This window comes from Lepidochelys kempii, chromosome 2 (genome assembly GCF_965140285.1).
Source record: "Lepidochelys kempii isolate rLepKem1 chromosome 2, rLepKem1.hap1, whole genome shotgun sequence".
Lineage (NCBI taxonomy): Eukaryota > Metazoa > Chordata > Testudines > Cheloniidae > Lepidochelys > Lepidochelys kempii.
In genome coordinates, this window is record NC_136381.1 from 1,106,030 (window position 1) to 1,120,577 (window position 14,548).

At 59.2% G+C, this 14,548-nt stretch overlaps 1 protein-coding gene across 14 annotated transcripts in view; it reads right to left on the bottom strand.

The window, feature by feature from the left end:
- Positions 1-7,992: 7,992 nt before the first annotated feature.
- Positions 7,993-14,548, bottom strand: part of PLEC (plectin) — a 79,711-nt gene continuing 73,155 nt past the window's right edge. For all 14 annotated transcript variants that reach the window (XM_073329770.2, XM_073329768.2, XM_073329769.2 and 11 more), the window contains one exon: positions 7,993-14,468. In XM_073329770.2, coding sequence (XP_073185871.2) covers positions 8,133-14,468 — 6,336 coding nt within the window. In that variant the 3' untranslated portion in view covers positions 7,993-8,132. The remainder of the gene's footprint in view (positions 14,469-14,548) is intronic.

Consider the following 14,548-nt stretch of genomic DNA (forward strand, 5'->3'; position numbering starts at 1 on the left):
CAGCACCTCCCGCTGCCTTACCTCCCTGCCCCCAGCCGTCCTGACTCAGCCAGGCCCACAGGAATGCAGCAGTGCCTCCTCCTAGGACCTCTTCCCCTCCCCTTGCTCTTCCAGCTGGGCTCAGCTACTGGCCCTGTGGGCCGCCCCCTGCCCCTGGGTTGGGTCCCCCTGCTCCTTCACAAACTCTGCCTTGACCCTGCCCTCCCGCCCCGTCTGAGCAAAGTGCCTGAGAAAGTGGCCGCCTCTCAGCCCCCAAAGCCCCGTGCTCGGCCCAGCCTCGTCTGGCCCGTGAGCCCCTCACTTTCCTGCAGTTAATGGCTCCTCCCAGTGCCAGCTCAGTGCCCTGGGGCCAGGCCTGTCCCATGTTCCAGGCCAGAGCTGTCCACCCCTTCCCTTAGGCAAGCACCGACCATGCGAGTCCCTCGGAGTGGGCACATGCTCATCCCTCTCCCGCTGTGCTGGACTTGGAGCGTGCGGGGCGGCATTGCATGGGCAGCCAGACACGGCCCGGGGCGTCAGCTCAGCACCCTGTCAGCCGACTGGGCTCCTTGGTCCAGCAGGGAGCGTGGGCTAGCGAAGCCAGGCCTTTGGGGCTCACAGCCCTCTGACCGCTGCGGCTTGCTCTCTCCTCGCTGGGCCATGCGAAACATGCCCGTAACGCAGCCCCCTCCAGCCTCCGAGTCGTCCCCCTCCTGGTAATGTGGGGCCCCAAAACATCCCCCGACACCCCAGCTCCCAGAGGAGAAGGGCTGCCCAGCTCTGCTCCAGGAGGGCGGGCCAGAGCGGAGCACGCTTTTGGGGCGGGGGGTTTCCAGCGGCACCTTGCCCCGGCAGGAGGAGCCCCGCTCTGAGGCCAGAGACTGCCGTACATGCGGCTGCAACAATCACACCTAGTTCCCCGGCTAAATAGCGCTGGGAGCATAGCTCTCGCTGACCGTGAGTCAGGGCAGAGGCCGGGAGCCTCCCAGCGTCCTGCCTCCCAGCCCGCTGCCATCGCCCTCGTGTCCAGGGGCCCACAGGCTTTGCAACCGCGTCGTGCTGGATTGAAGCGTCAGGCCATTCCACGGCAGCGCGAGGCCTGGGTCTTGTGTCTCCACGCCAAGGTGGACGCGATGGCGCCTCCCACCGCCCACAGCCCCACTCTCTCACCCCGTCTCCACTGCCAGCTCCCTGACCTTACCCAGCACCCATCCCGCCCACACGCCATACCGCCCCGGGACACCCCCCGCAGCTGGGCTCTGGCCCTTGGCCCCGCCGCGCCTCAGGTCAGAACCGGGGCCAGCCACGCTTGTGGGGAGACGCAGAACAGAGTTGCCCGTGGTCCTGCTGTGGGGAGGGGGCTGCATGCCAGCGGCTTGTGGGTGGCTGTAAGTGCAGTCCCTGGGTTGGCCCTTGGCTAGCCCTTTACTGGCAGCAGCTTGCCCACCGACGGGGAACCGGCCCTGAGCCAGGCTGGGGGGGAAGGTGAAACCCTGGGGACGCGGCCCGAGGCGGGAGTTCTGGGACCCGACTCCCCAGCAAGGGGCAGGGTGGCCAGTGCTGCAGAACTGGGCTTGCTTGGACTGGCTCCTGCTGCCCGCTGGGGCCCCTCAGCCTGGCGTTTCTGGCACACGCTTGGCACCGAGCGGGCATGGGGCCATCGCACTTGGCCCTCGAGCCGGGCGGGTGTGGCTCCTGCTCTCCATAGCCCTGAGGGCCCAAGGCCGGGCTGCTGCAGCGTTTCCCTGGCCTGGCCACTGCAGTAGCCCCCGTGCCGCTGGCCACGGCCCTGCCCCGGGCTTCGCTGGCTGGGGGGAGCTCAGGGGAGCACAGACCCTCCCAGCAGCCGAGAGGAACCCCGGGTAAAGAGCCAGGCGCCAGCCTGGGGAGGGCCCTGGCCTGGCACCCCCAGCTGCAGGGGTTCAGCACCGGAGCCCTCCTGTGGGCTAACGTCTGGGGGTGGGGGAGTGGGGGCCGGCTGTGCTTGCGGGGAGGTTGGTTGAAGGGGTTCTCGGTGTCTGGGGGGAGTTTGGCCCTGAGGGGGTTTTCAGGGGGAAGCGTTTGGCCCGGAGGTGTCTGTGCGAGGGGGAAATGGCGCTGGGGCGGGTCTGGGCTGTAGGGGTTTCTCTGCATGGGGAGGCAGCGTTTGACCTGGAGGGGAATCAGGTGGGGACTGACCCTGAGGGGATGTGCGGGGAGGAGAGGTGGGCAGGACAAGGGGAGGAGTGTGGCCCTCAGAGATTTGTGGGGTGTGGGAAAAGGGGCTTGGCCCAGAGGGGTGTCTTGCAGGGCGGGGGGCTGATGCTGAGGGGAGCTCTGAGAGGGGCCTTGGAGTTGGGGGAACTGTGGGCCAAATGCCCCCTCCCCAGGCCCAGGCCCAAACCCATTCCCCAGAGGGGATTCTCAGGTGGGGCTGGGGGGCAGACGAGGGAGGGTACAATAGGGGCCAGAGAGGCCATGGAGGTTTCTCGGCGGCTGGGTGGATTAAGGCCCGAGGAGAAGATACAGCGCCGCGTGGTTTCCCCATGGGGGAGCCTGGGGGCTGGCTGGGGGGCTGCAGCGGGGCAGACCCACCCCGGGGAGCTCTGCTCCCCAGCTTGGCGGTTCCTGGAGCAGCCCTGCTCCCATCTCCCTCACCCCCTGCCCTTCGCGAAGAGGCCCAGCTGCTCCCTAGGGGACAGGCCTGAGGCAACCCCAGGCCCAAGCTCCTGCCCCCAGCACCCTGCCCCATAGTGTCGCAGGCTGGGGCTCCTGCAGGCCCAGGAACAGCACCAGCGACCCCCCGCCGCGAGGTCAGAGCAGCAGCCTTGGTTCACCTTGTTGCAGGAAGGGACTCCGCTTTGAACTGACGACCTGTAACATACAAGGGGCATCCAGGTGGATGCCCCCTGTCCAGGCTCCAGCTCAAGCCGGGCGGGATGCAGAAAAGAAGCTGGTCTTTCCTTGGGCCCGAGGGCTGAGCGGAGACAGGCCTGCTCGTGCTGGCCAGGCAGGGAAGAGGTGAGGCTGCAGGAATTGGTTCTTGCAGACACTCTTCAAAACATCCCTCTGCTGCTGAAGGGGGTGGCCCCATGTTTCAGGCCCCATGGGCATCTCACACAGCTGAGAGCTTTGCTTGGCCGTTCCCCGGCTGGCCATCCCCTTCTTACCCTAGGTGCTACCTCGGCGGCAGGTGGGTGCACGGCCCGCAGAGAAGGATTTAGTGAGGGCAGAGTGCCTGCCGCGTCCTCCCTCCCTTTGGGAAGATTCAGGGACTGACAAGGTGCGACTGATGCCTGAATTCTCTGCCGTTGCTCCTGCTGCAGCCTCCATGTTAGCTCCTTCCTGGGTCCCTTCTAAACAGCACGCAGTATTCCTGTCCCTCTCCGCGCTCCTCTTCCCACGGCTACTGCCCAGAACCCGGCGCCTCCAGGGCTGTCACTGCCGGCCCAGACCCAGCTCTTTCCACACTCGCTTGTTCCGCTCAGCCTAGCGAAGTGCGACCGTTCCTGTGCGCAGGCTGCAGAGCGCCCAGGAGGGACCAGCCCACGCGCCAGCAACGGAGGAAAGGAGCAGCCCCTCAGGGCACCAGCGTTATTATCATAGAATATCAGGGTTGGAAGGGACCCCAGAAGGTCATCTAGTCCAACCCCCTGCTCGAAGCAGGACCAATTCCCAGTTAAATCATCCCAGCCAGGGCTTTGTCAAGCCTGACCTTAAAAACCTCTAAGGAAGGAGATTCTACCACCTCCCTAGGTAACGCATTCCAGTGTTTCACCACCCTCCTAGTGAAAAAGTTTTTCCTAATATCCAACCTAAACCTCCCCCACTGCAACTTGAGACCATTACTCCTCGTTCTGTCATCTGCTACCACTGAGAACAGTCTAGAGCCATCCTCTTTGGAACCCCCTTTCAGGTAGTTGAAAGCAGCTATCAAATCCCCCCTCATTCTTCTCTTCTGCAGGCTAAACAATCCCAGCTCCCTCAGCCTCTCCTCATAACTCATGTGTTCCAGTCCCCTAATCATTTTTGCTGCCCTCCGCTGGACTCTTTCCAATTTATCCACATCCTTCTTGTAGTGTGGGGCCCAAAACTGGACACAGTACTCCAGATGAGGCCTCACCAATGTCGAATAGAGGGGAACGATCACGTCCCTCGATCTGCTCGCTATGCCCCTACTTATACATCCCAAAATGCCATTGGCCTTCTTGGCAACAAGGGCACACTGCTGACTCATATCCAGCTTCTCGTCCACTGTCACCCCTAGGTCCTTTTCCGCAGAAAATTGCTTGCTTTCTGCACCTCCGCCATGTCCCAGGAAACCGGGCCGCGGCCCCAGAATCCAATACGCACAAGGGCCTGTGGCCAGAGCAAGGCAGGTAGTAGGAAACATTGCAGCAGGGGCAACATCTGGGTTTCTCCCCACTGGAGAAATCACCCCCCTCTGTAGAAGAACCTATATGCCTCAGGGAATACAGGCCAGCTGAGCAGCAGGCCCAGAGGCTGGGATTCTAGCCGAGGCCTTGGGAGACCTGGGTTCAAGAGGGAAATCTGGGTTCACTCTGCCACAGACTTTGTGCGCGCTCTTGGCCCAGGTACTTAGCCTCCGTGGTGCGGTTCCCAGCTGTCCCATAAAAGAACAGCTCTGTCCTGCCTCTGTGGGTGGGTGAGAATTGGGAGGGGCTCAGCTACTGCAGGGCTGGGAGCCATGTGAGAATCAGAGTTGGAGGGCTTGGGGGGAGTTCTTTGGGACGAACACAGCTCACAACTCGGGCTGTACCTGGCAGCGGTGCCGGTATAACCATGTTTCGGAGGCCAGGGGAGTGGAAGCAGACTGAGCTGGCTGGGGGCTCTGCCTTGGCAGGGTTCCGGCGAGGCCAGGGCTGTGGAATCCCTGGGCACGAGAGTGAGAACACTGTGAACAGAGCACGCAGAGCTGCCGGCCAGTTTCCGATAATCTCCTTTACTGCCCTCCCTGTGGAGAGAGCCTGGGTCCATACTGCATGTTTTACAAACACTTCACGGTATATACAAGTCAGGTTTTAGTGTTTTGCCCCCCAAAAAGAGAGATGCATTTGGCTTGTTAATCAGCCCTTGCTGCCCTGAACAGAAACAAGCGGGAGCCAGGGGAGCCCAGCGTCCCAAGGGGAGGGAGCTGGGACCGGGCGCCCCGGCTCAGGCTGGAATATGTTACACAATCGCCCATGTTAGTACATCATGCAAAAGCAAAAACTGGATAATGAGAATAATATAGTGACAAATGCTGAGGGATAACATGACTTGATTTACATGTAGCCAATGAGAGCGGGCGGCGGAGGGGGGGAGGAGGAGGAGGCGAAATGGGTTTGGATGCACACGCGTGAGGGGTTGCTGCTGGAACATGACACATGCCGTTCTTTGCCCATTGCTGGTGATGGGGGAGGGGAAAGGCCGTACTAGTGCAAGGAGTCCGGAGGTGTCTGTGCCCTTGTCTGGGGAGCTGGGAAGGCCCTAGAAGCCAGGGCTCGCCCGAAGGGGGAGCCCCGCATGTACAATTACATCACAAGCCAGGGCTGAGCCCCAGGGTGCCTTCACGGCTCTTATTGCTGCAGACAGAGGGCGGAGCCCCTTCCGCCCCGGGGGCTGCTGAGAATGGGAGCGGGCGAGACAGGCTGGGGGTCACCGTGCAGGTCCTGCATCAGGCACACATGCGTGTGTGAGAGCAGGCAGCAACGCTCGCCCCGGCTCTGCACGGACGCCTCCCCCCAAGCACTCTGCTGCCATCTTCGCTGGGCTGCAGTTCTCCAGAGCAGCCCCCAGGCACGCCCCAGTCTTCAGGACCGGGGACAGAGGATCAGCTCTCAGTGCTGGCGGGGAAGGACAGCTCCAGCAGCTCCAAGTGGCTTTCCACGGGCTGCCTGGAGGGGTGCTGCCTCTCAGAGTCTCAGACTGGGCCCGCTGGACCAGTGCAAAGGGAGGGGGAGTCCTCAGTGCTGTCCCACTTCCCCCCAGCACGGGGGTACGGGCTCCACGGCAGCGGGGAGGACAGTTGGGATGGACATCCAGCAACGCTACAACAAAGTAAACAAAATAAAGAAAAGGGTGGGATGAGATCGGAGGGTTTGTTCATGAGATGACACCATCAAACAGAGCCGAGGACGCTGCACGGATACGTTCACCCCACCCCATCTGTCCCCATCTCTCGCCCTCCCCCCAGCAAGCTAGCACCCTCTAGCTGTTAGCCCCTTCGGAAGGTCACGCCGAAGATAGATGATATAAGACATCCCTGACGCTGTGGGCCACTGACTGGTACCACGACCGGAGAGCTCACGTCACTGCAGACAGCGGGAGCTGCAGGTGCTCAGAACCAATTCAGTGCGTAACTGTAAGTTATTTTACCCCAAGCCCACCTGAGAGCAAAGCAATGGCCACAAACTAGTCCATGTGGAACCAGCGCACCTTCAAACTGCTCCAAGGCATGTCGGCGCCCCAGTACTCCGACGTCTGGGGAACACAACTTCCAGGTGAGTGCAGCCAGAACTAGATTTGCAGAAAGCCCGGTCTCCAAACACAGAGACTCAAAAGCGGTTGGAGTTACCTGTGTGGAGGAGTGCAGCCGAGGAGCTGCTGAGTCCGGGGCTCCCCGGGAACTGATCCAGGACTTGCTAACGTCAGAGACCCAGCTAAGGAATTCTCCCAGTGGCAAGGGGACTTCTTTGGTGGGACTGGAAAAAGATGTCTGACAGAGAGAGAGAGCATCATTACAGGTGGGAAAACATGGCAGACAAATGAAGAGGGAAAGAAATCAAGGTGAGAAAGGAAAGTAAGAATCGGAGTTTTAACAAAGTCAGCACCTCCACGCTGCTGTGCTGGACTACGACCCCCTCCGAGCCAGGCAGACCTTGAAACGTACAGCTGCTACAAAGCCTCGCGCTTTGCATCCAAGGTAAGACATTCTGCAAGAACCCCATTTAGCAAAGGGTATGGGGGGGTGTCTGGCAGGCTTCCACCACAGCTGGCATGGGACCTGGGCACAGAAACCTTGCGTGCGTACAGGTGTGCGTGCAGGGACTGGGGCTGGTTTGTCAAGGTTCTGGTCAGCCGTGCTGCCAGGCTGGCAGAGGGGTTCTGATAAATACCTCTCAATTCATTAGTCTCATGATTCAGTCTAAACAATCAACCTTGTACAGGGCACTTCCCAGATACACAGAGAGAGACAGAGACAGACAGACAGACACACACATGCAGACATAGCCACTGGCCAACAGCAGCACACGGCAATGTAAGATTCCCCCGGGAACTTGGGCCGGAAAAGCAAAGCATGATGGAATGCGTCAGAGTGAACAAGCAGGCTGGAGGAGGAGGTGCAGATGCAACGTAAAACCTCTTGGGGGGGTGAAGCTGTGGAGCAGAGAGGCAGGCAGATCCATCCCCATGGCAGCAGGCTCTGTGAAAGCACAGAGGCAGCCCCAGCATGCACTTACAGTCTGAGTGCCGAGGCCACAGCGGCTGTGGGGAGTTCTGGGAGGCAGGCTGAGGAGCTCTTGGGAGGGGGCAGGTAGCAGACAGCAGCCTCCTCCTCTGCCCCACCGAAGGCCAGCAGAAAGGATCCAGGCAACGGCTCCAGAGCTGGTGTGCAGAGGTCGCTGTCCTGGGCCAAAGCGCTGAGGGACAGTGTGGTCAGTCCAGGGTCCAAGGTCACAGTCTCTTTTCCCGGGAAGGGGGAGGGCAGCTGGCATGAGCAGCAGGTCTGAGAGCTGGGGACAGTGCCCTCTCCTCCTCTGGGGATGGTAGGGGATGAAGCTGGCAGAGTTAGTAAAAAAAGTCACTAGCTGGTTAGGATCAAAAATGCAAACCTGTTGGCAGGTTCTGCCGGGCTGTGGGAGCGGCTTGGTGGTGGCTGGGTTAGTTGACTCTGCAGATGGTACGAACCGAAGCAAGCTCCTGGGTTACTGAGCTGGAGGGTAGTGTGTTTTCTCTCACCGCTAAATATACAAATACTGTCCCAACAATCATACATATTAATATATATTAGTCTCCTCTTTTTGGTTAAACTTTAGGCACTGCTTTGGAAGAAAATTGGGGTTTAAAAATAATAGTCGGATGATTAGCCAGTAGCTTCACCACATGCAGAGCAGGATAAATGGGAAGGTTCCTCAGTGTTTTGGGGGGCTGGGGCAGGCAGGGAGAGGACTTTATGCCACTGTCAGCTGAGGCCTCTGCAGGTCGGGGAGCTTCCTGTTTGCTTCCCATCCGCAGCTCCCATTTAGGCTGCACAAGGCGAGAGTGAGTTCAGCAGCATCCACGTTGCTCTGGGGACCAGATGTGTATCTGCGTCCGTAGCTTGAGGAAGAGTAGGAGGAGGAAGAGAAGGTCATGGAGAAGCCGGAGCCGGTGGCATCAACGCTCCCTCGCCTGGAGCCTGATCTAGATCCTGTTCGGGAGCCCGATCTAGAGCCAGAGGTGGAGCCCGAGCCACTGACGTTGTAGGGGCTGAAGTATCCTTTGCTGGACTGGGAGGAAGCTTCCAGCAGGCGCAGGCCTGTTCCCTCCTCAACCATGCTTCTGTCCATTGCATCCTTGTAGGAGATCTTGAGTTTCGTTTTGGGGCAGGTGAGATACTTGGAGTAGGTGTTCACGTCCCGCAGCTTTTGGGCTGTGCGCGTGTCGATTGTGCCTTTCTGCAGCGCATCATCAAGCGAGACCCGGCCTGGCACGTCGGGCTCAATCAGCCCACCCGTCAGGTACTGTACCTCCAGGAACCGCTGGCCAGCTTCGTAGTACAGCCAGCCCTTCTTTAAGGCTTGGGCGGCTGACATTTTCGTCTTGGTTCTCGGATCCTCAAAGCCATAGAACGCCTTCTGAGCGAGGTTGATCCTGTCCACCATGATTTTGTCAACCAGGCCCTTGTTGACTGCATCAGCAACAGAGAATTTCTCCCCAGTGCTGGGGTCGATGATGCCTCCGGTGCAGGCCTGGGACTCCAGCAGCCGCTGTCCAGTGATGTTGTCTACAAGATTGCGGTGCATGGCCTCCGTGATGGACACTTTCTCCAGGGTGTCCGTGTCCAGGATCCCAGCAATTGGACCGGTCTCTTCAGCAGGGTCGCTCCAGGATGTCAGCTGAGCTCTCGCAGGGGCTGGGCTTATGGGGTAGGAGGAAGAGGACCCAACAGAAGAAGATCTTGATCGGAAGCCGCTCACGTTTCCAGAGAGCATGTCTGCAAACTCGGTGATGGACAGGGTGCCGGAGCGATACTGGTCCAGGGCAGACTGATCAATCAGGCCCTTTGCAATCGCGTCGTCGATGTCGTACTGTCGCCCGGACCTCCTGTCGATGATCATGGACTTGACCACCCCGTCCGAGGAGGAGATGGTGATCTCTTCCCACTCACACTCTTGCTCAGAGAGCTCCAGGTAGGTTTGGTGGTCGATGAGGCCTTTGCGGTAGGCTTCATAAACCGACATCTCCTTCCCTGTCTCTGGGTCGACAATCACCACCCTGCGCTTGCGGACAGACGACTTGGACGAGGTCTTTCTCTCCCGCTTTTTCTCCTTCAGAGGGAGTAGGCACAGCCCAGTCTCCGCGTCAGTGATGCACCGCTCCATGAGCTGCAGGTAGGTCAGGTTCTCCTCGGTGTTGGGATCAAAGAAGCCCTTGGTGTCGTCGCTGGGGTCCAGGAGGATCTCGTTCATTTCCTCGTCGAACAGGCCCCGCTTGTAGGCCATCTCCACGGGCAGGCGATGGCTTTCCTCTGGATCGATAATGCCTCCCGTGGCGATCTGGGCCTCTAGCAAACGGATCCCGTGATCTTTCAGGATCAGGCCCTTCTTCATGGCCTGGAAGAGGGAGATCAGTTTGCCCGAGTAGGGGTCTTTGTAACCGGTCACTGCCCTCTCCGCCGAAAGGAGCTTGTCCTTGAACTCTGGGCCCACAATGCCCATCCGCACTGCCTCCTGCACCGTCAGCTTGAAGCCCTTGATGGGGTCGATCACGTACCCAGTGGCTGCCTGGGCCTCCAGGAGCTCGAAAGCTGTGCCAGGCCGGATGATGCCTTTCTTCATGGCTTGGTACACGGAGAGCCGCTCCTTGGTGGAGTCCACGAAGACACCAGCGATGCAGCTGGTGCCCTCCAGGAACTTCTGCAGGTTTTTGGAGACTTCTTCGATGGAGGTTAAGCCATCCTGGAGGCGCTGGGCTGTCGCTTCGTCCATGACCTGGGACCGCACCAGCTCCTCCACGCTGATCTGCTTCCTCAGGCCCCGGAAGGTCAGCTTCCTCGTGTCACACAAGGGCAGCAGCAGCTGGCCGTTGTTCTCGTCCTTCCGGCATCGCTTGAGGAGCTGCACGTAGCTGAGCTTCTCGTCCGTGGAGGGGTCCACGTAGCTCCGGACCTCGCTGGGCTCCGACAGCCTGTCGCAAGTCTCCTTGCTGAAGAAGCCACGCTGATAGGCGACCTCCAGAGGCAAGTGGAACCCCAGGAACGGGTCGATGATGCCACCAGTGGCTAGCTGAGCATCCAGCAGCCGGAGGGCTTCCTCAGTGGGGATCAGATCCTTCTTCATGGCCTGGAAGAGTGAGATCTTCTGCTCGCTGTACGGGTCCCTGTAGCCGGTCACAGCTCTCTCTGCGGACAGCAGCCGGTCATGGATTTCCGGCCCCACCACTCCTTTCCTGACAGCTTCGTCTACCGTCAGCATCTCATTCTTTATGGGGTCGATCATGAAGCCAGTGGCAGCCTGGGCCTCCAGCAGGCAGCGGGCTACCTCAGGGCTGATCAGCCCTTTCTTCAGGGCCTGATAGACACTGAGCTTCTGCTTGGTGGAGGGGATGTAGATGCCAGCTATGCAGCCGGTTCCGTACAGGTATTTCCAGACGGTCTCTATCTCCAGGATCTCTCGGATGGTCTTGGAGCCCTGCTTCAGCACGTTGTATATCTCCAGGGAGATGATCCTGGCCTCATAGAGGTCGTCAGCCGTGATCCGGCGCCGGACAAAGTCGTAGGAGGTCAGGTCCTGCTGCCGGATGATCTCTGTCTTCTCGATGATCTCGATGATGATGATGATCATGCGCTCCTTGGTCACATTGCCGGAGCGGAACTCCTCCATCAGCCGCTTCCGCTGCTCCTCGGGGATGAGGTCTGACTGCATGATCTCCCACAGGGACATGGAGGAGCCGGCCATGCTGCCCACGGGGATGCTGACCTGCGTTTCCTCAAATGCTTTCCGGGTCTCTGCCTCCGTGTACACATGGGTCGTCTCCACCATCGTGGGCTTCTCCGGCTGCTTCAGAGGCAGGAGGTACAGGCCGGTCTCGGGGTCCTCGATGCACCTCTCCTTCAGCTGCAGGTAGGTCAGGTTCTCCTGCGTGTTGGGGTCAAGGAAGCCCTTGGTGTCGTCGCTGGGGTCAGAGAGGATCCGGTTCATCTCCTGGTCGAAGTAGCCCCGCTTGTAAGCCACCTCCACGGGGAGGCGGTGACTGTGCACGGGGTCGATGATGCCGCCAGTGGCGACCTGGGCCTCCAGCAGGCGGATGCCGTGCTCCTTGAGGATCAGCCCCTTCTTCATGGCTTCAAAGAGGGAGATGGTGTTCCCAGAGTAGGGGTCCTTATACCCAGTGACGGCCTTCTCTGCAGAGAGCAGCTTCTCGTGGAGCTCCGGCCCAACGAGGCCAGCTTTCACAGCCTCGTTGACACACAGCTTTTGGTTCCTTTCGGGGTCGACCAGGAACCCACTGGCTGCCTGAGCTTCCATCAGGGTGACAGCGGTGCTTGGCCTCAGGAGGTTTCTCTTCATGGCCTCGTAGAGGTTCAGTTTCTCCTTCGTGTCTTCCACGTAGATGCCAGCGACACAGTCGCTGCCCCGCAGGAACCTCTTCACAGAGTCCGTCTCGGAGAGGTCTTTCACCGACTTCTTGCCTTCCCTGAGCTGCTCGTACTGGGCTTTGCTAAGGACCCTCGACTCCAGCAGCTCACTAGCAGGAACAGGTGCTCGGAGGCCGCTGAACGTCAGCTTCTCCTGCTTCTTGGTCTCTGTTTCCTCAATGATGGTGATCATTATCTTGATGATCTTCTCAATGGTGACCTTGCCGGTCTTGTACTGCCGCAGCAGCTCCCTCCTTTGCTCCTCGGTGAAATACTCAGAGTGGATCAGCTCCCAGATCGTCACTGTCTTGCCCTTCAAGCTGCCAGCTGGCACCTCCAGGGTCGCCTTGTCTAAGGACTCCTTCGCCTGGCTGTCCGTGTAGACCTCCTCTTGCTGTGACCGGATGGCCTGGTCTGAGAGGGGCAGCAGGTAGAGGCCGGTCTGCTTGTCTGGTCGGCATTTCTTCTGCAGCTGGGTGTAGGTGAGGTTCTCCTGAGTGTTGGGGTCATAGAAGGCCTTGGTGTCGTCGCTGGGAGTGGACAGGGCCTTGTTTGTCTCCTCGTCGAAGTAGCCCCGCTTACAGGCAACATCGAGTGGCAGGCGGTGGCTGTTCACAGGGTCAACTATGCCACCGGTGGCCAGCTGGACGTCCAGCAGGCGGATCCCAGTATCGCTGGGGATCAGGCCTTTCCTTAGCGCTTGGAACAGGGAGACCGTCTGTCCGGTGTACGGGTCTTTGTAGCCAGTCACAGCCTTCTCTGCAGACAGCAGCTTCTCATGGAACTCTGGCCCGACAATCCCAGCTCTCACTGCCTCGTCCACCGAGAGCTTCTCGTTTCTAACGGGATCGATGATGTACCCCGTGCCTGCCTGGGCCTCCAGCAACGGCAGGGCAGCCTCTGGCTTCAGCAGGTTTTTCTTCAGGGCGTCATAGAGCGTGAACTTCTGCCCAGTCGACTCCACCAGGATGCCAGCAATGGTGTCGGTGCCCTTCAGATACCTCTTTATGGCGCCTGCCTCAGCCACGTCCTTCACAGACTTCTTGCCCTGGTGCAGCTGGTTGTAGAGATCTTTGTCAATGATTTTGCTCTCCAGCAGCTCAGCGGCAGGGACAGCAGCACGGAGCCCTTCAAAGCACAGCTGGCTCTTCTTCTCACTCTCTTCCACTACGGTGATGACAATCTTGATGATCTTCTCCACGGTGATCTTGCCAGTCTTGTACTGCCGCAACAGGTCTCGCCTCTGCTCCTCGGTAAAGTACTCCGAGTTGATGATCTCCCAGATGGTCACCGTCTTTCCTTTGAATGTGCCGAAGGGGGCAGACACCGTGGCCTTCTTGAAAACATCTTTGGCCTCTTGATCAGTGTAGGCCAGGTCCCCTCCTTTGGCTGCTCTGTCGGTGAGCGGCAAGAGGCAGAGCCCAGTCTCAGGGTCAGTCATGCATCTCTCCATCAGCTGCAGGTAGGTCAGGTTCTCCTGAGTGTTGGGGTCAAAGAAGCCCTTGGTGTCGTCCGTGGGGTCTGACAGGGTCTGGTTCATCTCTTCGTCGAAGTAGCCCCGCTTGTAGGCCGCTTCCACTGGCAGGCGGTGGCTGTTCACGGGGTCGATGATGCCGCCGGTGGCGATCTGGGCCTCCAGCAGGCGGATGCCGTGGTCTTGGACAATGAGGTCTTTTGTCATGGCCTGGAAGAGGGAGATCTTGTCTCCGGTGTAGGGGTCTCTGTAACCGGTTACTGCCCTCTCGGCAGACAGCATTTTATTGTGCAGCTCTGGTCCAATTACTCCTTCTTTCACAGCCTCGTTTACAGAGAGCCTCTTGTTTCTCACTGGGTCAATTATGAAGCCGGAGGCAGCTTGTGCTTCCAGGAGGATGAGTGCCGTGCCTGGGCTCAGCAGCTGTTTCTTCATGGCCTTGTAGATACTCATCTTCTCGTTGGTGGGTTTAATAAGCAAGCCGGCGATGCTGCTCTGGCCCTGCAGGTATTTCCTGAGGTCATCCCTCTGCGCAAGTTCAGCCACGGTCACCGTCCCTTTCACCAACTTGTCCAAGATCTCTCTGCCCAGGATGCCGGCCTCAACCAGCTTCTCCGCAGGCACCTTCTGCCGGATGCCATGAAACGCAAACTCCGGCTCCCCATTCTGAGCCAGGCCATCCACGGCGTCTCTGCCATTGGGCACCGCTTTGGTTGGAGTCAGCTGGGTAGGCAAAATCGCAGCATCCACAGGAATGTCGTCAGTTTGGATCATGATCTCTCGAGTCTGGGCCAGCGCGGCCCTGTGCTCCTCTTGCAGCTGTTCCAGTTTCTCCCTTAGCTTCTGGTTCTCCTCTGCGAGGAGTTTCTCTTGCTGCTGTCGCTGCTTTTCCAGCTGCTGAAGCTCTTCCTGCTTACGCTGGACATTTTTCTCCGCCTCTTTCTGCTTCTTCTTTGCATCGTCCAAGGTGGCCTCCAGCTGCTGCTTCTCCTGCTCCATCTGCTTCCGCTGCCGGTCCTGCTCTGCCTTCAGGGTCTGAGCTTTGTTCATCTCGTCTTCGAAGAGTTTCTCCAGCTTGACTTTCTCTTCCTCAATGAACCTCTCTTTCTGAAGCAGGCTATCCTTCTCTGTTAAGAAGCTCTGCTGGAGTATGTGAGTCTCCTGACGGAGCTGTTCCTGCTGAGCCGTCTGCATCTGGAGCAGGGAAACAAAGAAACGTCTCTTAGACCCAACCCCACTTAACCCCAAATAGAGCCCACAAAAACCTGGTGCAG